At 39.6% G+C, this 26,200-nt stretch overlaps 1 protein-coding gene across 7 annotated transcripts; it reads right to left on the minus strand.

Annotated features, from left to right (window-relative positions):
* Nucleotides 1-1,830: 1,830 nt before the first annotated feature.
* PCMT1 (protein-L-isoaspartate (D-aspartate) O-methyltransferase) lies at nucleotides 1,831-24,549 on the minus strand. 7 transcript variants are annotated; one of them, XR_014217506.1, is made up of 9 exons: nucleotides 24,279-24,549; nucleotides 11,292-11,396; nucleotides 10,947-10,978; nucleotides 9,863-9,967; nucleotides 8,136-8,256; nucleotides 7,328-7,413; nucleotides 6,536-6,705; nucleotides 4,444-4,560; nucleotides 1,831-2,620 (listed from the first exon to the last, which is right to left on the minus strand). XR_014217506.1 is itself a non-coding variant. In XM_082215350.1 (9 exons), exons 1-9 carry the CDS (start codon nucleotides 24,331-24,333, stop codon nucleotides 2,592-2,594), a joined length of 801 nt encoding a protein of 266 aa, XP_082071476.1. In that variant the 5' UTR covers nucleotides 24,334-24,520; the 3' UTR covers nucleotides 1,831-2,591. The 7 variants fall into 7 exon arrangements, 3 of the variants coding, with proteins under 3 accessions (XP_082071476.1, XP_082071474.1, XP_082071475.1); XR_014217507.1 differs by having other exon boundaries at nucleotides 4,444-4,628; XR_014217508.1 differs by having other exon boundaries at nucleotides 6,483-6,705.
* Between the last annotated feature and the right edge of the window lie 1,651 nt (nucleotides 24,550-26,200).

Genomic DNA, 26,200 nt, shown 5'->3' on the forward strand with positions numbered 1-26,200 from the left:
AAGGAAGTCCTTGAACTTCTTGCATTTACGGAACTGCTTAACTGGATATCACCCATGTTTCCTCTTTCCTGCTTTAGAATGTGACCCATGGCTGCATTTTGAGTCACTTCACATATCTTTTGGAAGCAAGGTAGGACATTTGTATTCAAGCTGGTTTTTGCTGGCCAGGAATACAGCACATTGAAAGTTTAATAATTTAACTGAGGTAATGATTAACCTTATTGCCTGGCCCAAACTGTTAGGCTAAATCTAAATAAATCAGTAAAAATATAGCTGGGGATCATTGGGGTTGGGGGGGAGAGAGGAGTTATATCTACCCTGCCATGCCCATAGCCTCATTCTCATTTACTTAACTGAAGACATAAAACCTAGCACGGACTAGCTAACATTGTACAAGGCAGTCCTTTTCTACTGCTGTGAGCTTATTTCTCCAAACTGTAAGAGGCAGTGCAAAAAAGCACTTTTTGGTTTAAATACTCACCTTAATTTTTCTTTCTTAAAACATTTCCCATTGTTTCAGTGCTTCTCAAGTTCTGTTTGCTCCTGTCAGGCCTACCAGCCTTTTGCTAGGCAGGCTGTAGCATAATTGTTTTTGCAAACATTCTAAAAACAATGGAGCCATTACATATTGCATGCATTTTATGAAGAAAAATAAATGAGGTCCTTTGCAGCATTTGTAAACGTGCTTGAACAACTAAAAGATGTTCAACAGGGCTATTGGAACTGGTGATTTATTCATCACCACGTAACAACAATGCCTGCAAAGACAATTATGCCAGTGTTCTCCATTCCCCTAAACCTCTGTTTGCATAATGATTTGTATTGTCTGGAAAATAAGCTAACACTCTATTTGCCTTTAAAAGTATCTGACAAGCAACAGCAAATATATTGATCCTCACAGTGTGCTTCTGTAATGCTCAAATCTTTGGGATCTCTTCTCTCATCCTGTTCCTGTATTAGATATGCTTTTCAAAAGGTCATCTTGATCAGTGCTATTTTTCTAGAAAAAGAGGCGCTGGAACTCACCATGAACACCTCCCTTGTTCCCTTAGAATGGCAATGGTGCCCACCTGATGGGTGCCAGAGCTGAGTTCCAGTGAGTTCCAGCTGAAAAAAGCCCTGATCTTGATACTGATGATTTATCACAATTAGAATAAAGCAGTTAAAACAGTAAAACAATTACTACACATTGCTGCTTTCATTGAAATTTATAGATTGCACGTCTTTGGGTTTAATGGAGCTTATTCTGAGGTTAAGTGAATATAGGATTGCCACCTAGGCTTTGGTTTAGGGTTGGCATAGGGGGAAAGCATGGTTATTGTGTCTTTAATAGCTGTGTGGCAGGCAGAAGAGTTCAACAGGTTAAATATTTTCTAGTATGGAAATAATATGAAGGGAAAAGCTTTACCTAGTCACATTCTGTGTGCCTTTTATTATTTTTATGGACACATATTTTTTAGGCACTCCACCTACAAAAAGGACACAAATTTGCATGTGACACAAATCATATGCAAATTCTGTGCAGATCTATGCCCTATCTTTGAAACATCAGGGATTATGTACACTACCTGATAGGTAGCAACAGCTGCACACAAAACCACACACTTCTGTTACAATAAGCACTCAAGGGGTGTTGCTTTTTTAAAAAAGCAAGTGTCTCCTTGCAGGTACAACAGGAGAAAGTGAACATGTGTTTCAAAAACAACATAAGGATCACACAAGAACTTTCACACTTCTGAAAATTAGCTGTTGGTAAAAGTCTTTTCTAATGTTTAGCAAATGGGTCAACTACCCAGACACCTTCCCATTAAAAATAGCACTTGCAAACCCTTTTTGTTTTGAATTTTATTTGGCAAAGCAGCATTGCATAAACTGTTCAATGATTAGGACATAGCTTACACAGTATTTGTTATACAGTTTTAAATTCAGGTACATCAAATTTGCAAACAATACTCTACTATAAACCTCTAAGTTATTCTACAAGTAAAAGGGAGAAAACTATGTCAGTTATGTCCATCTTGAACAGCAGTGTATTCAACAAGAGCTGTCACTTCTGATGTCTTGAAGTTTATATACACAATATCTGATTTTTAAAGGGAAGAAAGCAGCTGATTGTATATACTACATGCTAGTCTATGACACCACGCTGAAAGCTTTGAAGAACTTAATCTCATTTTAGTAGCATCTAGAAGACAGCTGAACACAGGAACCATATAGTGTGCATGTAGTGTCAGAAAGTGCAGATAAGCGGTTTGATGGACGAACACTGGAGCTGAAAGAAGTGTTCAGAACGTTTCCCAATCCAAAATAAAGAAGATAACAAATTGCAGGTCTGTCTGGCTTTCTGCAGACATATTTCACTTCTTTAAACAGGTGAAAATAAGGGCATGTTGAAAAGAAACATTTGCCCAGATTTAAACTTTCCATCAGTTCATTATCAAACTTGCATTAACTTCTACAAAATAAAAAACACCACACTTTTCCATGCTGATAACAGTGTAACAAAGTCCAAAACAAGCTGCAATGCTGTTGGTTTTGAAAAGCTTTTAAGAATTGGAGATGAGCAGTCCACTGTTAACACTATGTTTGGGTCAGATGACGTAGCTTTTACATTTCATCCCTGCAAAAAGAGGACAAAAATTACAAGTCTAGTCTTCCACTTTAACTCCTCAAAATTAAACTCGTTCTCAGATACTGCAGCAAAATTGAATAAGCCTGTTCAGGTACTTAAGCCAAAAGAAGGGTCAAGAATATCAAACTAGTAGTGCCACATAAATCAAAGCAAAAATACTTCCTATGCTTCAGTCAGTGTTATTTAAAATGCCATTAGCTGTAAAATCACAAGTCTACCTTTTTACTGAAGAAGATAATGCTTTAGCTCTTTGTATACCATATACTGTAGATTCATTTGCCATTATAGTCCAGTTATTCTTGGAACCTGCACCAAAGGCTGCAAAATGTGAAACCTAAGTTCAAAATTAGACTTCATAGTGTTGCTAACAGGCTCCCCATCCAGTGAACAGGGAGACCCTTGTTCTGTCCAGAGGAATGTAGACCACCCTGGGGCAAACAAGGCATTGAATTTGTAAATTCCTTGTGGAGAGTGGCAGGAGGATATATGTAGCTGAGAAACAGCAAGCAAGGAAAGGCTTAAACTCTTCAACTACTCCTGCTGCTTTTCATTGCCTCTTAATGCTAATTTGTTTTTTTGAACAGGACCTACATCTGCACTTGAAGTCTAGTTGGCCCGCAGTATGGTAGACTTACATCTGAGGAGTTCAGTTCAAGTCATGGACTTACCGAGGGGGTTTGAACTAGTTACTTTGCTTCACCTATAGTTCCCTATCCACAAACCAGAAAGAACAGAGCCTTTGATGCCACTGTTATAACGATGAGGCATGGACCAAAGCAGTAGCCAATTACAGAGCAATACAAATTATAAAATACTGCTTGTTTTTCAGAACATCTTTCTCAACTGATTTTAACTGATCCAGTACTAAATAGTTTCTATACCACTGAAAGACCTGAAGCCAAGGACAAAGATTCACAGTGGAATAGATGTGTGTAGCTTCTTCTATAGCAATAGTGAATATACAAATACAGTATTCAAGTATCTTTCTAACAGGCAAAGTAAAAGCATACATAAATGTCAGAAACCATATACACGACTTCATACTACTGCTACTCTATCAACTCTTTGGCGTGCCCCCCCCCCAACAAGGAGCTTGAGCCACCTCCACATGCCTCCCCCTTGCTGTCATTAGCATATTCTGTTATGTTAATTTCAGAAAACAGCTCGCCCACCATATGCTCAGCCCCTTCTGTGCCCCCATTTTTTCTGGTGCCATCACTGGTTGTGGGGGGAAATATAATCCAAGAAAAAGGCATGCAATGATTTGGGGTGTAAAGCAGAGCAAAGGAGCAGCAGCAGCAGCAGCAGCAGCAGCAAGGACTTCTGAGGTGGAATTGTGTCTTGTGGTCATGGTCTTCTGGAGACTTGCATTTTTGTGGCTTAAGAACTTTTGCTGCAGAAGCACAACCCTGATAGGATTTCCTCATGATTATATTTGTGGTGGTTCAAATTGAAACCTTTTAGAATTTTACATACATTCAAATAAATGGATGTACATTTTAGTTTGTAAGCTCATTCTGAAATACGATTACTTTGATGAGCAGTATTTAAATAGACTGATTTTTGCAATCACCTTGTGATGACAGCCATATCTATCACCACAACGGAGTGCTGTAAAAAGTAAGGCTTGGGAAAAGAAAGCAGTTATGTGAACTGGCCCCAATCCAGCTTCTCTCACAACGAAGTGTCCAATGTATAAATAATATAAATAATTTATTATTATTATTATTTGCAAATAAGTAGACACATGGCTTGATCCCTACAGGTAGGGAGATCAGATTAATTGAAATGTAAGCATAAAACCTACTGACCAGCTTACTCATTCTGCATTTTCTTCACTGCACTAGCTGTTAGCTTGTATCTCGGGAGTGCTAGCTGACATTTTTGTAAACTGAATCTTCTTCCAGTTGCTCTGATGTTTCTAAATTCTTTAAGCAATATCTGTATTAATGACTGTTGCAACACCTTCATGATCTTCAGTAGGCTTCATTCAGATCTGTCAATATTTATAACCAATTTCCAAATGGAGGTTCTGTTTGAGGCACTTCAGTCAGTTTTCAAATAATGGATAGACTAATAGCTAAGCTCAAAAGTGTTTAGCTTTAATGGAGATTTTAATGAAAAGAAGACCTTCCTATTTTATGACACACTACACCATATCACCTTAATCTATCTATTACATAAAAACAGAAAATATACCTGTCTGCCTTCCAAACAGCAACTGCAGGGGTGAAGGTTTCTGCTTCTACCCAGGACGTTACAAGGACATAACCAAATATGCAACCTTCACTGAGTGGGAGAATGTGAATACCATGCATCTGTTGCCAGCAGTTATTTGAGGCTAAGAGGGCTATACACAGCCTATACTAGCTGTGTAGAGCTATCTCTCCATTATCAGCAAAAAAACACTATTTTGGTGAAAATGGGAAATTGCACACTAACCTAGAGGTACCGTATTTTTTGCACCATAACACTCACTTTTTTCCTCCTAGAAAGTAAGGGGAAATGTCTGTGTGTGTTATGGAGGGAATGCCTACGGGTGGCATGCCTACGGATTTTCCTCCTCTAAAAACTACGTGCGTGTTATGGTCGGGTGCATGTTATAGAGCGAAAAATACGGTAACTGTTGCTTGTCATAGGCTCAGGTTTTTTAGTAGCAGTAATAAGTTATAAGGCTCTACTAAATCTGCTTCGGAAGCAAAGGCTATCCATCAATAAAATATTAATATAGCATTTAAACAAATAGCAAATATTAATTTGCTCAGCAGAATCTAGGTCTCTGAATATGAAACAAGCTTTTTGTAGCAGCTTTTGGTCAGAAGCAATTCATTCATGAAGTTATCGGTATGCTACGCAGTAGCTCAATACTGTTCCCACAAAACAGTGAGCCTTCCATTGAAGGCAGAAAAGCAAAATTAATTAGTTTATTTTTGCACAGATATTTCTACAGCTGTAAAGTGTCTAGAAATGCTACATTTTTATTAAATGTCAACGTAAAACTTTATAGATTTGGAGAGCTAATCAGGCATGTGTTTATCTCATCAACAAAGACAGTTCACAAGCATTTCTATCTAGCCAGCTGTGCAGGACTGCTGACTTATTCATATGCATGCTAATGATAGGCACCCTTTTAGCACTGACTACTGTGTTATGTGTGCCCTAAACTACAAAGCTATCCACAAACCCTGACAGCTCCCAGAGTTAAAAATCTCTGTGACCTGGTAGCTTGTTGAAAATGAAAAGTTTGTCAGCTTGAAGAAAATATGACAAACATTATCACACATCCAATACCAACTTCTTTGAAAATAGCAAATGTAAAGTATTTGGGCTTGGGTTGCTTTTGATCAACTATAGTGAACTTGTCTTAAAGCTAAACAACTAACATGTAAAAATATCCGTAATTAGATTGCTTGCTCTAAAGGTGTCTGAGCAATGTTTAACTTTTGAAAACTGGGAAATTCCTTTCCTTTATAGAAGTCAGGCAGACACTTGCAGTGTGAAACACAGTCTGATATATTGCACCTTGCTTATAATGCATACTTATCAAAATCTAACCCAAGACAGCAATAAGAACTTTGTATTTTGGGAATACTTTAGTCTCAAAATGTAGGTAATATTTTTAGCTTATACTAGAGAACCTCAAGAAGACACAAGTTATAATGAAAAATGAAATAAACGCAATCAGTGCAATGGTATTTTCCCCAGCATTTAATGAGACACACAAAAACTTGCATGTGGTGATGTAACAATGCAAGAGGTTGCTTTTGGTGGTACAGTCAAGCAGAAAGCAGGGAGCAAAAGCAGCCTTGGCAAGCTATGTCTTAAGAATCAAGATTCAAGACCCTTTCACCTTGTATGTGTAAGTGTGTGGAAGAAGAAAGTTGAACAGAAAATCACTTCCACCTGGACCACTGCTTCTCCTTATCTGTTAAAGGCACATATATCACTCCCATCAGAGGCTTCATTTTGACACTGCCATCTTCTAGCTTATCGTACTGTTCCAGCATCTGGTTTCCTCCAGCAGGTCCAACAGGTAATATTAACCTTCCACCAGGCTTTAATTGATCTATAAGCTATAAATTAAAAAAAGTTAATTATTCACAACAAGTGTACTCCTAAGCAGTGTTAGTTATACTCAAAGCAGACCCATTGAAATTAATGGAAATTACTAATTTAGGTCCATTAATTTCAATGGGTCTGCTCTTGAGTCTTAATTACATAGATGGATACAACTCTAAGATCCCTACCTTGTACAATGTAAAATAACAAACAATATTGTATTATACTCCTTGATGGTAAGAGCTTTTAGGCCTAATGGTCTGAGACACAGCCCACAGTTCTAGCCCTTCCCCCTGAAAAAGTACTGGAAGCTAAGTTCTGGAAACAGGTAAAAGGAGAGGGGATAGTTTGGAATGTCCCAGTCTTTATTTGCCTTGAAAAAAATAAAAGGGATTTGGGCCTGCCCTGTGCAAAGCTTTTCATTTCCAAACCACCATCACCCCCAATTCCAAAAAACATCAATATCACCTATTAGTATACCAAATCAAATTCCACTGTTGTAATGTGTTTCATTTAATGAAATTAATTAAAAAGCCCATCATTTAAAGCAGGTATAAGCATCCAATTAATCATTTCAATTAATAAAGAAAAATCATAGGAAACAATATGTACCATATATATGCATAAATCACTTACTGCTTGGGGAACAACTGGTGCAGCAGCTCCTACATGAATAGCATCATATGGAGCTTCTTCAGAATATCCCAACCTTCCATCTCCCACTACAAGGGGGGGAAAGATATATACAAGGATGAGGAACAGCTGACTTCATATTGTCCTCAGCTTATTCAAGACACTGAACTCATAGATGAAATCTTAACTAAGTTTATGTGGAACCAGCAAAAAAATGTTGAAATTAAAAATAGCCATAATTAGCCTCCTAAATTTTAATCAGATTCCCAACTGAAATTTCTACTGGGAATGAACGACCTGGGTTCCAGGGAATTAGTACCAAACAGCAGTAGTTCACTAAATGCAGCCAGATGTGGACACAACAAAAGGCAGCTGTACATGAGGATTGGAAAGGGCTCCTAGTGATTTCTGCTCTTGTGCAACTGCAGTGCCATAAAGAGGAAACACTTTTACAGAGTGGACCCACAAATGAAACCCAGTTTGAAAGGCTATGACTCCCTGTGCCAACGCTAAACTTCTTAGATCGGATCCCATGACCTGGTCACTAAGCACAGTAGCTTGCAAAAGATTACAGACCTAAGCACATGTAACTGAAAATGAAGTTATTAGTGGGTTTGGAAGGTTTTTGTTTTAAAAAAACCCATCAAAAAGTAAATATAATAATTAAATAAAATTATATAAGTTGGATAGTAAACCTAACTACTCTAGTTGTTTATATTTCATAGAAAACCTACTACAAAAAGTAAGACCCTGCAGTGAACAACCATATTCCTATACCTATTTTTTACTGTTAATATACTCCAGTACTTACCAATCAGTTTCACTCTTCCTGAAGATAACAATAGGGGATCGTCCTTTTTAACATTATTTATTGAGTCATCTACCAACTCTTTGATATGATCAATTCCTACAACTTGTCCTTTGGGACCAACCTGAAACAAAACATGTTTATTTTGGTATGGAATGTACTATGTATGTATTCAGTTTCTTACTTTTACTTTCAATTGAAGTTATAAGCAAAGGCTACAGGAGATGAAGGATAAAACCTAATATGGGTTTTTCCTATTATCTATCTATCTGTTTCTCTTACCCCAGTTTCATCACATCCATTTTGCCTTAGAATGTTTGGCATGCAAGTTTCTTCTAATAAAGTTATTGCCATAAATACTTTTGAGTTTCTCATGGTCCATACTTATGAAGTCATTTCCCAATATTTTTTTTCATATTAAGATATTGTAATTAACATTCCAAGATGATATGAATATTTTAAGGCCTCAAACCAGTGCTGCATGTTAGCAGTTTTACTATGAAATACATGAATAGCAATTTATTTTGCTATGTACAGAACTTTTTTTTAACTTAACATTCTATTGGCATTTGAAATGTAATACAATATAATCTGTTCAGCACTAGTATTGACTGCTGATTCACCTAAGCAGGATTACACAGGTGACAAGGCAACTTTTTTTAAAGTTCAGGGTTTCTTAAGATATACTGAGATGATGGAAAGGAGCCACTAGCTGGAAAAAGAATACTGAACTAGATGGACCTTGACAGTTCTTATTTTCTTACAAGATTATGGAAAAGAAATATGGTGGGTTTTTAAAAAAAAATAAGAGTGTGTTCCATGTTGCAAGTTGATGTTAAAAGAAGAATGCAGAGTCTAGAGTCTACTTCTATATTAATGGCATGTCATACACATCGCACACTCTGCAAAAGAAAATAGAAACAGAAAATCCTGCACACCCCTGCTTGCTTTCTTACATGATCAGTAAGAAAAATCACTAAGGAAGGTATTGAAGTGGGGATGTGAAACATTTTGCAGCATGAATGCCTCATGAGCAACCTTCTGGGGAACCTGCATGCTGATGGTCAATGGGCCAGAGGCAACAAGTCAGCAGAGCAATGGATGCAATTCTTACATTTGTACAGTAAGCTTTATTCCAGCCACATATAAGTCAAATGCTTCTACACATCTCTGCATCTTCTACCCAGGCAGACAAGAGGCATTTTCACAATGCATATTCCAGCAAGGTAAAAGCACTTAAGGAGGGTGCAGAGCAGGGCCAGTGAGGTCTGAGAATGAGCATCACTGGGGGAGAGTCCCAAGAGCCAGACAAAGAGGTCTGGAGGGATCCCTTAGCCCTGAGGATCTTTTTTCAGGTTATAATTACTAAGCATTACACAGGAATTTGCCCCAGAATGGAGTACTTCCATACTTCATAGGCTGTTCTTTCTTCAAAATATTCAATCCAACTATTAGGTGGCATTAAATACAAAAAAACAAAAATATGAGCTGATTTGAGCTAGTATTGCTTCATGTTCTTCACTGAAGTTTATGAGCTGGACTTTATTGAAACAGTAAGGCATTGCTGTAAAGGTACCCAAAAAGACCTATCCTCCTAAAAGTATAAAATAATATCAGAATCAAGTCCTTGCAATTCTCTTGTAACGACATAAAAAAGCATTTTGTAACGCACACAGAAACCTAACAAGAGTCATATATTTATTGTAAGTGGTTAAGAATTGTCCTCTCACCATTCGTGCAAAGCATGCAGAAAGAATTCCACTTCCAGATCCTACATCAAGGGCTTTGGCTCCTTCATGTAATTGTTCATATAGGAGTTCTAGAGCATATGCATGCTGACCAAAGGAAAAAAGGAAAAGATGTTGGTATTTTACTTTTGGTTTTGCCCAGTGTACAATGCTATGATTTTATGTTCTTTCATAAAGAATTCAAACTATGCAATTCCCTACAGAGAATCCAGTAACTGAACTCAATCAAGCTGTTATAGATATCAAACAATTTCACAATTTAAGAGCTGCAATTTCAAACCACATAAAGTAAGTATATTAACTGTCAATTTGTAAATGTAAAAAGATCCCCAAACCCTTTATCTACCCAAATTTGATTTCAGAATTGTCCATTTACACAATAACAGTTCAGAGGATCGAGGCCAGTATACAAAGAAATATGTTACTAAATGAAAAATGGCTTTTAGGACCCCCAAAGGTTATCTGACAAGAACCCATGAGCTTAAGATTTGCTATTAAGTTTTGTATTTTTCTCTCTAAACCCTAATAAAATCTATTGAGCTTACATAATGAGCCTAGACACAGAAAGACAGAAAAGCATTCAAAAGAAACTTGTGCCAGGCTGTGAATCTATCAATCAAGTTTACTATTGACAGCAACTATGATATGGAATGTTAACGGGTGTCAGAGTTGGAAGCCAACCCCACCCACAAAGAAAAACATGAGGGAGAGGGAAAAAACCTACCTTCTTAAACCACTAGTAACTAACAGTATCTTTAAAAAGGGTCGAAAACAAAATTTAAAAAATCCTTCCAGTACCACCTTAAAGACCAACTAAGTTTGTCATTAGTATGAGCTTTCGTGTGCATGCACACTTCTTCAGAAACACTGAAACTCTTTCAGTTTCAGTGTATCTATGGCAGACCAACACGGCTACCTATCTGTAACTTAAAAAGGGTGTGGGGGATAAGCATTAGGTTCCCCCCACCATGTACTACACTGGGGTGTTTCATCAGGGTAGAAAGAGGAAAATGAAAGTTTAGTTGTTAAAGGAGGCAGGCTGACAGTATATAAATATAACGCTTACCATGTGTGGAGCACTGATTGTTGCTTGAAATCCTATGAAACATTTAAAGAATGATATGAGTAACAAAACAGCTCACTTATCAAAATGTTCAACATTAGCACCTTTGCTAGCCAACAAATGAGGACTTAGATATATCATTTCTGAAGTATTATAATGACAAAGAAACAGTTTTCAAGAGTAAATCATTGCTACAACAACAACCAATTAATTGTAGAGTTATCTTGACTAACGAGATGGCATTTGCAACACTTCTGGAACAGTTCACCTTTGGTTCAACACAAGAAGGCCTTAGGAAAATAAAGCTTTTAGTCATCATTAAAGACTTTGAATACATAATTTTCATACCTATTGATTGAGGAGAATCCATATATGGGTTGCATTTTGCATAATGGCAGCGGTCTGTTGCAAGCATTACTTCAAATACTTTATCTGACTTGATTATTCCATTTTCTGGAAGAAAGGCAAATCAAAATATAAGGGAATATTATTCCACAATACCATTATACTGAAACTACAAAATAAAATGTACCACAGTCTTCAGAAAAAACACAAGAGGTCAGTCAATTGATGTAATGCTCAGTTGTAAACTTTTATAGGAGAGAATTTTTCAAGACCCAAACAGCAATACAAATGTCTGCTATGAATCCAGGAAGGTTTGAGTTAATTACTGAAACAATATATATATATTACAAAAGAGATTATAAAAAAAAGAGATTAATTCTTGTGGCAAAATGTTTTGGCTTTTCCCTTCTTCAGCAGCTCTGAAGTGAACCAACTCACATCAGGGAACTTCAGGAAGATGATACTTTAAAATATAGCCTACAGCAGTGATATACTGCTGTTAGTTTATCTGCAAATTATGGAAGCTGAAATTCATCACTTCAACATTACTATGAAAACCCACTGTCAAAATAAATTAGAAGTTGGACCACGAGTCTTCTGGACTGCGTAGTGCTGATGTTATTGTTATAGTCAGCTATTTAAGGGTTCAGAGTGGGGAAAGCGCTTTATCCTATCCCTGCCAGTCCCTTTGTTATTCTAGAGATGGCCTGGGTGTAAGTGCTTCCAGATAAAACCTGAATTTTGGGGTGGGCCAAATATTAGTCTTGCCTGTTTGGACAAATTCCTCATCTAGGACTTTGGCCTGTGATTGACTGTTTCTGGATTGGTGTCCCCCCCCCTGCTAAGGTTATGTGCCACATTTCCTAAGTTCTTCTTTAGCAGAGCAGCTAAGCACATACAGCACTGAAATCCAGGCAAGAATGGGACTGCAGCAGAGAACACATGTAACCAAAATTCAGCTATGCTTGTTCTAACACAGCAAAGAATAGACCACTGCAGCTCTTTGAGTTATATAAAGCCTGGCAAATCCAATGTGTATCAACACATCTGAGTTTCTTCAGTTCCGCACTCTGAAAAATGTGCCACAATTTCCAGAAAGAAAATATGTGAACTCTAGATGGGGCATTACCCTGAGAGTGTATCTTCTAATCTTATTTCAGCATAGTTGTCAATGAGAAAACACATGCAAATTGAATTAACATCCACAATGTACAATCCAGTTCCTGACTGCCTTGATTACTGATTTAGTGGCTGGGGCTATGGTACCTTTGTTGACAAGCATCATATCAGCACATGTTTAGCACTGATACCAAGTCATGCTGGTTCCCACCCCCTCAATAAGTGTGTTGTTTTATTTATTTATTGGTCAACCAGTTCCTAACCTCCCATTTTTTTAGAAGAACAAATGAGAAAAGCTTCAGAGTACAGCTGCAACAGCATAAAAATAGATTTACAACTAAATATGATAACCGTGCTTCATTATTAGAATACAGTACCTGTATGGACCCTATTGGTCCAGCTTCCTTACCTCACTTTAAACTAATTAAGGGTTGTCCCTGTTTCTGTGGATTGCAGAACTAGATTCTTGCAGAAGAAATAATTCTGCAACATCTAAGATAATAAAAACTGCCTTATTCCAGGTTGGACTATTTGTCCACATAGTCCAGTTCTGTCTACTCTGATTGGCAGCTCCAGAGTCTCAGGCAGATGTCTTTCCCATCTGCTATCTGACCCGCTTAACAGGTGGTGCCAGGGATTGAACTGGGAATTTTGTGTGAAATAATGTGCTCAGGTACTGAACTATGGTCTCTTCCCAACTATGTAGTAAAATAAGAAATACACTACTGCATTGTGGTTCAGCAATAGTACAAGTTATAGATAAGCCTGAGAAGAGAGTTCAAGAAACTATGAATTGTTTAATAATCTTCATACCCGTAATATGTTCACCTTTGCTATGAGAATGAGCAAAATAGTCACAGGCAGTTGGAACACCACTACATTTCATTTTGAAAAACAGTTTTTTTAAATCAGGAAATGACTAGAAGATAACAAGGGGGAAGGGGAGAAAAATAACTGTCTGATAACTAACATTTCACCCCAGATGTGGAGCACTATCTACTAGTAAAAAAAAAAAATCTTTCTTTTTTTAGTAGCTGCAACAGAAAACAGAGCTTTGTAAGAGCCTAGATTTTTTTTCAGATCATTTTTTTTCTAGATTTCAAACTAGAATGGTTTTAAGGGTGAACTTTGGAAGTAAATGTGATCTTTGACACAGTGATTGGTTAGCTTCTTGATCAGAAGATTTAAAAACGACAGTTGAGCATGATTTTACAGGGGAAGAATCAGGTTTTAAAATAATATTTAGTCATGCTCATTAATTTCAATGAGTTCACTAATACCTAGCTGAATACCGCCCTATCTGTGTCACATTTCTGGATATTTACTATTTCATTTTATCACATTTCTATCATTTTTAGGGCTATGAAAATCATTCTGAAATTGTCATCCAAAATTTGCAAAGCAGCACTAGAATTTATGTAACACTTTCCAAGGTTTTTAAGTACTAAGAGTCATATTCATTATTTAGTAGCAAAATTCAAACTACATCATGTCGTTGTCCTGCCTGCAAGCACCATACATATTTATGTTGCAAAAGGTTCTGAAACAAATCTGCAGCTTATTTAAGTCCCTGCTCACACCCCTACCTTATTAATAAACTATGATGTAGCTTTTAACTCTTCATCCCTACAACACCAAGAATAAGAGAGGGGCGTAGGGAGAGAAATAACACAAGCCGACTTCCGGTTCGGCGCCAGCGCTAATGGCTGCTCTCTCTCCGAGCTCCGGAGAGAGGACGGCTCTGCGAGATCGGGTCTGACCTGCTTCGGCAAGCGGGGGACCCCTAAAATCACAGGAACGGATCCTGTGAACAAGGAGATTCGGTGGGCACCCGAAGCGCCCCCTCTTTACCGCAGAAAGAGCCTTTTTAAAGGCTCCGGAACGACAACGGGGGAGCGCGGTGCTGAGAATCGCAACCCAGCCCGCAGAGTGAAGCCGCGTCGCCATTAGTGGAGAGCGCCGATTCCCTTCCTGAATAATCTGGACAAAAAAGACCCGTGAGTAAGACTGAACCTCTACTTGAACTAAAACTGCCTGAAATTAGGCTGAAAACGGGAAAGGCAAAAATTAAGGAAGTCTGCCTTCCCCCGACTGCATGATAACCAAAGCAACGGAAGTTACTAAGCTGCATCCGTAAGGGAAAATCGCTTTTAAATGCTTGAACCCGACATTTGGACTTTGACTATCCCCTCCAGCTTGCAGGGCAGAGGGGAGGAAAAAGTGACTTTATAAGCTGCATGACTAATTTAAAAGAAAAGGAAACTTTCTGCAGCCTCCAACCTGGTACGAACTGCTCATAAAACAAAGGAACACTGAACTGACTTCAGATTCCTGTGAAAGTAACAAAGTGGAAGCTTTATTGTTTATTTGTTACAAAGTTTTGGGACTTTGTGGATACACTATATCAGGGAAGGCTGGGACTCTATTTACTGGGAAAGTGTTGCATTATACTTATAGAAGCCTCCTGATAAATTTGCTTTTTAACACTCTTTATTTCGGTTTGTGGACATTTTGATTTGCTCCCTCTAGAGGGTAAATTAAAAGTTGCTACGCTTTGGGACAGTGGAATTTTCCTAGGAGAAGGCTCTTGTGGGAAACGACCTTGGGATATGAGTGGCCCAGCAGACGAGATAAGCACGAGAGCCAAGACAAGGCAACAACAGCTGCAGCAACACAAGAAAAGAGGCTCGATCTCAGGAATAACTTCTACAGTGACAACAGGACAAGAAAGAGGTACAGCAGTCTCCATGGATGCAGTATCGCAAGCCCTTCTTAAGATAAATCAATCCCTGGAGAATTTAACAAAGCAAACGGCAGAGAACACTAAGAAATTGACAGAGAACTCACAGAAATTGACAGATTTGACAGCAAGACTTGATTTGAATACAGAATCTATAAATAAGCTTACACAAGAGAACTCTGCCACACGTCAAATTGCGGAGGAAGCCAGAACTATTGCCGGAGAGACACAGGAAAAATTAGAACCGATTGCCAGGAAGGTCTATGACCACGAAGCAACTCTGGCATTGTGGGAACTACAAAGAAAAGAAAGGAATTTGAAATTACGATTAATTCCAGAGGATGAAGGAGACAATCTTACAGACTTTTTAACGAAGGAGTTTGCTGATGCTTGGGAAGACTTAGAGGAAGACGAAATTAAAATTACAACGGCATTCAGACTGGGCAGAAGACAGAATAGAAAGGTACCGAGAGACTGCTTGATCACTTTGAGATCAAAGGAGGAAAGAGACAAAATATTAAGACTGCATTTTGAAAAGGCCTTACAAATTGGGAATTCACCGATACAGATCTTTAAAGATATCCCGAAACACATTCTGGACTTGAGAGCTTTTTATAAGGACTTGGTTTACCTGCTCAAGAAGAACAACATTCGTTTTAGGTGGGAATTTCCACAGGGACTGTCCTTTGACTATAGGGGGAAGAAGGTGAAAATAAAGACGATACAGGACAAAGACAGCTTCCTGCATAAAAATCAAGAAGATCTACAGAAAGGAACGGTAGACCCAATTGCTGAGCAAAGGAACGTAATAGACATCTTGAATCTCTCATTTGGACAGAACCTTCCACTTCCAACAGACGAGGAACAACAATTGGGAGCAGTTGGAGGAATACCAGAAAAATAACAAGATGGCCCTGCAATTCCTTAGCTGGAATTGTAATGGGATGAACATGCCTTTGAAGAGACGACAAGTATTCCACATTTTGTACAGAGAACAACTGGACGTGATTTGTTTACAGGAAACCCACATAACCAGAGCCCACAGGAGACTGCTTATGAATAAAAAATTGGGACAAGAATTTATCTCGTCGGACAAAGTGAAAAAAAGAGGAGTTGTGATTTATGTAAAAGAGAAGTGGGCCCCAAAAATGATTTTTAAAGATGAAGAAGGAAGATATCTAGCGGTGGAGATTCAAGCACAAGGAGAAAAATTTTTGATAATTGGGATTTATGCACCAAATGAAGGTAAAGCAGAATTCTTCAAAAAACTTCATGAAACCCTGATGGACTATTTGGAATATAACATGATAATCATGGGAGATATGAATGGTGTAGTTTCTACAAACATGGACAAGACACAAAGACTGATACTCACTAAAGAAGGGAGACTCCCGAAGACTTTTTTTGAAATGGCTGAAAATATGGACTTAATAGACATTTGGAGAACAAGGAACCCTCTTGAAAGAGAGGGAACCTTTTTCTCCCAAGCAAAGATGACCTGGACCAGAATCGATCAAATCTGGATTACTAGTGGAATGGCTCCGAAGATTAAGAAGGTAGAAATCTGCCCAAAAACCTGCTCCGACCATAACGCCGTGAAGATGGAAATGAAACTCACAACAACTGGTCAGTTTAGATGGAGAATGAATGACACCCTGTTTCGAGATAGAGAGTTCCACCTGAAGGCCCAAAAAACCTTAAAGGACTATTTTGAAATTAATCTAAGGGGCGACGTGGAAAGAAGAGTGATCTGGGACGCAAGTAAAGCTGTGATGCGAGGGTTTTTGATTCAACAAAACTCCATAAAGAAGAGAAAGCAGAGGGAGAAAAGAGAAAAAATTTTGGAAAAGATAAAAGAAGGAGAGAAAAAATTAAGGTCAAAACCAAAGTCCCAGGAGATTTTGAGGGAGATTAAATTGTACCAAACACAATATATGGAATTGATGAACCAAGAGATAGAGTGGAAAATAAAGCAAATGAGACAAAAGACATTTGAGTCGGCAGACAAATGTGGCAAACTCTTGGCATGGCAACTCAAGAAAAGACAGAAATTAAACACAGTCTCAAGTTTGGAAGTGGATGGAAGGACCATATCTAAACCAAATGAGATAAGAAACTGTTTTGTGAGTTATTTCAAAAAACTTTATTCCCAAGGATTACAAAATGAAGAAGATATAGATAAATTCCTTAATAAACATGGATTACAAAAAATCTCTCCTCAAAGTAAGGTGGATTTAAACCAGAGAATAACAGAACAAGAGATAGAGGGTGCCATTCAGGACATGCAATTGGGCAAATCTCCAGGGCCAGATGGACTGACTGCCAGATATTACAAATCGTTAAAGGAATGGTTAATACAACCGTTAAAGGATGTCTGTAATGAGATCCTAGAGGGAAAAAAGGCACCTGAATCGTGGAAAGAAGCATACATTTCACTCATACCAAAGACAGAGATTGAAAAGACTCAATTGAAGAACTACCGCCCAATCTCGTTACTCAATGTGGATTACAAAATTTTTGCAGACATTTTAGCAAAAAGATTTAAGAGAGTATTGATGGAAAAGATTCATAGAGACCAAGCAGGCTTTCTCCCAAAGAGACACCTCTCAGACAATGTTAGGAATATAATAGATATTTTGGAAAAGTTAGAGGTGAACATAAATACTAAGGCAGTTTTGATATTTGTGGATGCGGAGAAAGCTTTTGACAACATTTCTTGGAGTTTTATGAAAAAGAACCTTCATGGGATGGGGGTAGGACAAGGTTTTGAGAATGGTATGGGTGCAATATATTCCGAACAAAAAGCTAAGTTGATTGTAAACAATGTAATAACTGAGGAACTTAAGATAGAAAAAGGAACACGACAGGGGTGCCCAATTTCCCCATTGCTCTTTATTTCGGTCCTGGAGGTGTTGCTGAACATGATTAGAGAGGACCAGCAAGTTAAAGGTGTACAGGTCGGAGCAAAACATTACAAGTTAAGGGCTTTCGCAGATGACTTAGTTCTGACCCTACAAGAGCCATACACTAGCACAAAAAAGGTGTTGGAGATAATTCAACAATTTGGCCAGGTAGCTGGATTTAAATTGAATAAACAAAAAACTAAAGTCTTAGGGAAAAACCTGACAGATATGGAGAAGAATAAGTTTCAAGAAGAGACGGGTTTGATGGTGGTTAAGAAGGTGAAATACCTAGGGGTTAATTTAACATCTAAAAATTTGAATTTATATAAGGACAATTATGAAAAATGTTGGTTAGAAATTAAAAAAGACTTAGAAATATGGTCAAATTTGAGATTATCAATGTTAGGCCGAATTGCAGTAATTAAGATGAATGTATTGCCTAGAATGTTATTTTTGTTTCAAACTTTGCAGATTATTGACAAGATGGACTGTTTCAAGAGGTGGCAGAAAGATATTGCGAAATTTGTCTGGCAGGGCAAAAAGCCCAGAATAAAATATAAAATATTAACAGATGCAAGAGAAAGAGGGGGATTTGCCCTGCCGGACTTAAAATTGTACTATGAGGCAGCAGCATTCTGCTGGCTGAAAGAGTGGATGCTCCTCGAGAATACAGATATCTTGGACTTAGAAGGTTTCAATAATGCATTCGGTTGGCATGCATATTTATGGTATGACAAAATCAAAGTGCATAGTGCCTTTAAAAATCACATTGTAAGGAAAGCGTTGTTCAATGTTTGGATGAGATATAAAGATCTGCTGGAAAACAAAACCCCTAGATGGTTGTCACCCTTAGAGGCGAAGGCCCATAAGAAAGTTAATATGGAGGTCGGATGGCCAAAGTATTGTGAGATTTTAGAACAGGATGGAGAGAAACTGAAATTAAAGAGCCATGAGAAACTAAAACCCAAAGTACAAGATTGGCTCCACTATTATCAAATAACGGAGGTTTTTAAACAAGACAGGAAAATTGGCTTCCAGGTGGAAAAATCAAAACTCGAGACAGAACTGCTAGAACCCAATACTAAGAATTTGTCAAGAATGTATAACTTGCTGTTGAAATGGAACACACAAGATGAAATAGTTAAATCAGCTATGATTAAGTGGGCACAGGACATTGGTCATAATATTATGTCTGCTGACTGGGAAAGGTTGTGGAACACCGGAATTAAATTTACGGCATGTAGTGCCTTAAAGGAAAACGTGATGAAAATGGTATACAGGTGGTACATGACCCCAGTTAAGCTAGCAAAAATTTACCATTTGCCTGACAATAAATGCTGGAAATGTAAGGAAACTGAAGGTACTTTTTATCATCTTTGGTGGACATGCCCGAAGATTAAGGTCTTCTGGGAGATGATATATAATGAAATGAAAAAGGTATTTAAATATACCTTTCTTAAGAAACCAGAGGCCTTTCTCTTGGGCATTGTCGGCCAATTGGTGCAAAAAAAGGATAGAACTTTCTTTATGTACGCAACTACAGCAGCAAGAATACTGATCGCAAAGTATTGGAAGACACAAGATCTACCCACCGTGGAAGAATGGCAGATGAAAGTGATTGACTATATGACATTGGCGGAAATGACGAGCAGAATTCGAGACCAGGGAAAGGAGACTGCGGAAGAAGATTGGAAGAAATTCAAGATTTATCTTAAGGACTACTATAAACTTGATGAAGTTTAGAATGTCGAGATTCTATAGAGAGAAAGGGTTGCAGTAATATAAGATTAGAATAAGAAAGGACTATGACGAATTAGAGTTGGAAAAAACATTTATAAGTTGCTATAAAATTTGGACATGAGGATGCAGAAAGGGGAGGTATGGGGAAGTCCGAGGAAAGAAGTTTATGAAATGACATTATGAAATTATATTTGTTTGTTTGTTTGTTTTCTTTTTTGTGTTTGTCTGTTATAAAAACTTTTGTAAAACTAATAAAAAATATTATAAAAAAAAAAAGAGAAATAACACAAGCCCACCTTCCCTACACTATTCTCAGGAAACGCTATTGCTTTGCTAGACAGTATCATTGATTTTCCAGTGATGGGTTGGTGGAAGAAGCCATATGTTCTTAATAGATAAATGTTTTTAAATATCTGGCAGGCCAGGCAGAAAAGATTAACTTCAGCATACCTTCTCTTTTTAGTTAGATTTAAACTCCTTAAGTTAGATCTTTCTGGTGTTGTCTTTGACTCCTGTTCTGCACTTAATTATTATTTTTGTATATTTATTGATCTAGATCCTTCTGGCCACCTACGCATATTTTTCTACAAAGGATAAATATAAAATACTGGAAATAGATAAATAAGAAACAAAATAAAATGAGTATTATGGATATACACAGTCATAAAATATAACTATGCATGTGCTGTTGAAGTCAGAATGTTGCAAAGTTATGTTTCTATTATAGAAGTATAAATAAATAAATAAAACCTCACCCGTCTGGCTGGGTTTCCCCAGCCACTCTGGGCGGCTTCCCACAAAATATAAAAATATATAAAAAATACATCATCAAACATTTAAAACTTCCCTAAACAGAGCTGCCTTCAGGTGTCTTCTAAAAGTCAGATAGTTCTTTATTTCCTTGACATATGATGAGAGGGTGTTTAACAGGGTGGGTGCCACTACTGAGAAGGCCCTCTGCCTGGTCCCCTGTAACTTCACTTATCGTAGTGAGGGAACCGCCAGAAGGCCCTCGGAGCTGGACCTCAGTGAATGATGGGGGTGGAGACGCTCCTTCAGGTATACTGGGCCGAGGCTGTTTAGGGCTTTAAAGGTCAGCACCAACACTTTGAATTGTGCTCGGAAATGTACTGGGAGCCAATGTAGGTCTTTCGGGACCGGTGTTATGTGGTCTCAGCAGCCTAACTGCTCTGTTGTCAGAGGCATAAAAAAAGCCACATGTCCAATTTATTTATGGTAAACAACTGCTTACTATTAGATTCTAATGGATTATTGAATAGTCCTTTATTTGATATGTTGTGAGTTTTTTACATTGTATTATCAAATATTATCAAATATTAATATTTGATGTTTTATTGTGTTTTTATATGTGTTGGAAGCCGCCCAGAGTGGCTGGGGTAACCCAGCCAGATGGGTGCGGAATAAATAAATAAAAATTATCTTTATTATTATTATTATTATTATTATTATTATTATTATTATTATTAAGCAAGTAGAGACTGACACATACTAAAACTGCCTCCAAAATTTAAAAGCTGCTGTCCTATAATGAATTTATAGACATATATAACAGAAAAAGTATTAAGATACAATGTAATATAAAACAAATCTCAAAAATTTTCCAACTGTTTTTTACTCTGCTATTTAAACCACTTGCTGCATTCCCAAATACAACAAACAGGATACTAAAGCTTTTTGCTTAGTTGCAATATGAAAGCAGGAACAGACAGCAGGAGCTGCTGCAAATGATTTTTGACTAAGACCTATAAATCTTTTCCAACCAGCTTCTCCTGTAAAATACTTCATGGAGCAGGAATGGGAACTCAAGATTCTTACTTTCGAGATCTGCTGCTCATTTATTTGGGTGCTTTTTGTACAAACACATATAATTTAGTAATAGCCCCAAATGCTTTAATAAACAAAAATCACAACTCCATCAAACAAATGACATCACTAATTTATATTTGTGGTATCGCTACCACAGATTGTCATATATTGTGGGATTACTTTCGATTTATGCAGCCTGGTGATGTAGACAAGGCATTTGTTCCTCTGTACCAAACCATGGCTCCTTCTTGGCTTATTAAATCTAGCAGAGGGGTGTGACTGGTTGGACTGAGGGCATGGTTAACACTTCATAGTGTGAGGGGGTGATCCCTGACTTGAAAGAAACAACATCCACTCCTAAAGAAATCAACCCTGTGCCAGAATTCACCATGAAGTTGATACAGTAAGTGCCACACTTTTAACACTGGGGAGTGGGGAGGTGCCGGTAAGCATTTCTGGATACTGTTTATCTACTGATTCCAATCTGGGTTTAGGCCTGGCCATGTGACCAAATCTGCCTTGGCTGCCCTTATAAATCACTTTTACTGAGAATGGGACAAGAAGAATAAGTCCTTCCTCCTCCTCAATCTATCTGCCATGCTATCCTCCTAAATAGCTTACAGGGATTTTTTGAAATTTTACCTTACAGGACCGAGTCCAGAAAGTAAGACTAGGGAATTGATTTTTGGTCCCATGACAGTGCCACAGGGTGTTATACTATCACCAATGTTATTTAATATCTATATGAAACTGCTAGGAATGGTTATTAGGACATTTGAAGCAAGATGCTTATAATAATTTATTGTATGCCTTTCCCACCCCTCAAAAGATGGTCTCAGGGTAAGAAAAAGCATATAAAAAGACTACATATTGGAACACTCAGCTCTATTTCTCAATAAAATCTGAAACAGGAGAGGCTGCACAAGTGGTGGCCTAGTGCCTGGATGAAATGGTAGGCTGGATGAGGACATATAAACAGAACTTTGATCCAAGCAAGCCTGAGGCTCTGTGGGTGAGTGGTTCCTGTGTCCCAGAAACGGGCCAGTTGCCTCCAAGGATGGGAGTTACACTTCCTCAGAAGATGCAGGTAAATGGTCTGGGGTTATTCCTGGATCCAGCTGTCACTAACTAGGCTCAGGTGAGCTCTGTAGCTAGGAGCACCTTCCACCAGCTTCAGCCATTCCTCAACTAGGATAGCTTGCCCAAAGTAACCCAGGGCATTAGTAATTCTGAAAGTGGATTACTAAAGTATGATATATGCAGGGCTTCCCTTGCAATTGCTCTGAAAGATGCAGTCAGAGCAGGATGCTATAGCATTATCGCTGACAGGAGTGAGAACCTACTAGCAACTCAAAGAACTGCACTAGCTGCTGATTTGCTATCAGGCGAAGTTCAAGGTCTTACTATTAGCATATAAAGCCCGTAACAGCTTGGGAGCAGTTTGTCTGTGGGGTCATCTAGCCCCTTATGTGCCTACTTGCACAGCTTCAATGCGCAAAACTTGCACTGAACAAACACCTTCATTATGCTGCTTTAGACACCGACTAAAAACTTTATTTCAGCAAACCTGGCCATGTAAACAAGTTATGCGTACCTGCTTTTAAATTTTGTTGAATTGTATATTGATATCTGTTTTGTGTGCACCAATAAGTGACTTTTTTTGATTAGGCTGTTAATCAATTATTGTAAATAAATAAAAACAACAAATTATCCATTTCATCCAACTTTCTCATTATGGGATTCGCATTTGCAGCACACATTAACATGGCAAACAAAGATGTTAACAGCTGAACCCATGAGAAGCACCCCAAGAGACTCACTAGACGGTTGCATAATGTCTGAGGGGAGAGCGAAAGAGCAGCTGCCACACTATCCAAGGGACATTTTAGATTTAGATGGTTTCATTCTTCTCTGCAGTCAGATGAACCTGAAACCTAACTTTGCCTTTAACGACTTGAAAAACCTGGCACTTTCCGGCTTTTGTGAGCTATGCATCGGTTGTTTACCTGTGGGTGGGATACTACATAACACATGCCCCCTGCAGTAGGTAACCCGCATAATGTTTATTTATTTTATATTAAAAAGACGTTTGGCAGGTCCGACGCGCGATGCTCACAGCTGAGAGCCGGCCGTTTAGCTGCCTTCCCCCTTAAGACGCGGGAAACGGAAACGGAACCGGGAGAGAGAGAGAGACTACCACGACTGCCGGGCCCAGCGGCGAAGCTGGGTGGACAGCCGAGGCTGCCGCTGCCGCTTCCCCGCTTGCGAAACAGCGGAGGGACTCAGCCCTGCTCTCTTCCAGTAGTGGCGACAGCAGCCACCGCCCTCAAGCAAGCTCCCGCCGCACCGAGACACACCCGCTCGACTGCGGGGACTCTCTTCTCTCTCTCCACCCCCCCCCCGCGGTGCTCGCGACCTCCCACCCGCCCACGTCTCCAGCAGCCGCCAGGCGCGAAGGCCGTTGGCGAAGGCACCCCAGCGCGCGCTTCTGAGGGCCGACAACTAACGGTCACTCCCTAGCGACGGGGTTCGCGCGCGCTTGTGTATGTGTGGTACATGAATGGACTGCGCGCGCCCTGGCCCCTCCTTCTGCCTCCTCCTCCTCCTCCCACCCCCTTCCTTGGCCACCGGCCCCGGCGCGCACACCACAGACGCACTCACTGCGGAGGTTGTGGATGAGCTCGGAGTGACTGGCGCCTCCTGACTTCCAGGCCATAGCTAGACAGACTCTGCGGAGCAGGTAGAGAGCCGCCTTCAGTGCCGCGACTGCGCACAGCAGTTTCCCCAGGAAGGACACAACCTCCAGCGCCGACACAGGCGCCGCCTCCTTCCCTCCCGCAGCAGCAGCTGCCGCCGCCGCTGCCTCGCGTCCGCCGGAGGGAGGGGCCGCTCCCCCGCCCCCCCGCGCGCTCGACATTCTGAACGGGCGCCGCCGCCGGGCAACCGCGGCTGGTGTGCGCAGGCGCAGTACATGGAATAAAGGGGAGCGGGCCGGGAAGGGGGGGAACCTCTTGGTGATGAGCGGAGGGGCGGGGTAGGAGGCTGGGTTCTTGGGGTTGCGGAGGACGGCGAGGGGTTTCGCAGCCGAGGTTGTGGGAAGTTGGCTGCTCCTTTAAACGGAAGCATGTGACTGGTTCTCCTGTCGGGCTATAAATAACAGTGGCATGGCCCATAAGGCACATTTGCAGTTTTATTTGCAGTGCAATGTGGGTAGGCTTTTGAGGCAGAGCTCAGTTTTAGGGGGTGAAAAGTCTCGCAGCGTCGCCGGCAGGGAGCAAAGCGCAACATACTCGCCTGGCTGGACGCATAACGCTTTCTGTAGTGTGGTGGCGGCGGCACATAGGACATATCTGTAATGGGGCCACATGATTTTTATTTATGTATCAAGAAAAAAGATTCATAGCCCACCAACCCCAGCACTGGGTACAACATAGAGAAAATCGTAACAACAAAAAAATCAAATGACGTACAAAAAGAGACAGTGGAAACAACAGAAAGGGGCTACAAGGATGTTGTCCACTAAAACGATAGGGCTGGGGAATGTTTGTGGAATCGCTGATGGCTCTGGTGTGTGCTCAGCTGGGAGGGACAACACACCCAATGAGAAAATACAATACGAAAATGGCAAACAAGCCCTCAACACCCCTGAAAACAGCCAGTGCCCACTAAGCTGCGACTGCGATGCCAGCCATGCCCACATGCTGCCCACCCATGGAGGGAGCCAATGAACTCTCAGCAAGATAAGCGCATCTGTAGCACACACCATTGCATCACCATACATACAGCACCCATGGCGATGCCACTCTGCCCTCCCTCTCATCAGCCCAAGCGGCACAGCCAAAACTGACCCCTACTGTGAGTTCTGAAGCATCCCTCCAGGCAGAGATCTGAATCCCTTTATGCTCCTCACAACCACTGTTTTGGAGCATAACCCACCAAGGACAAGAAGGGGAGCGCACACAACACAGCACTCACATAGCTCCCCAGGCAGGGCACACCTAAAGTATACACATAACACTTATAGGTTAAAGTTATAAGGCCCACCCAAAGAGGAAGAGGCTCTCTTGTTAAACAGCCAAGTCGAGAGGGTGAAGAATGCTGTTCCATCTAACCTGTGAGGAGAATGAGGGAAACATGCTTCTTTAATTAATTTATTGGTAATTGCTTACACTCCCTCAACTGCCTAGATTTGGATGAGGAAGAATCCCAGAATCTGCAGTTTATGTACCGGAGAGGGAGAATTACTTTAACAAGAGCCATTTACTGTTCATTGCACACTTGAGATAAATAAATATTTTATTATGGCAGCACTGTTCTTCAGAACTCCCTGCCTATAGGCAAGCTTGTTTGTTGTAATGTGTGCAATGTCTGCTAAAAAAAATATTTTTTGTGTATATTGGTTTTTAAGGAGGTTGATTTTATCTATATTATGATAATTACATTATGCCTACTTTTTAAAAAGTGTTGATTTTATCAGCATTTTTCTATGAATATTTAATATTACCTTACATAAACTGCTTAGAGGGCAGAACTTTGGAGCAGAAGTTCAGGGCCCCACTCAACAGGGCTGATATACCACATTT

The sequence above is a fragment of the Podarcis vaucheri genome (genome assembly GCF_965113315.1).
Source record: "Podarcis vaucheri genome assembly, chromosome: 3".
Classification (NCBI taxonomy): domain Eukaryota; kingdom Metazoa; phylum Chordata; class Lepidosauria; order Squamata; family Lacertidae; genus Podarcis; species Podarcis vaucheri.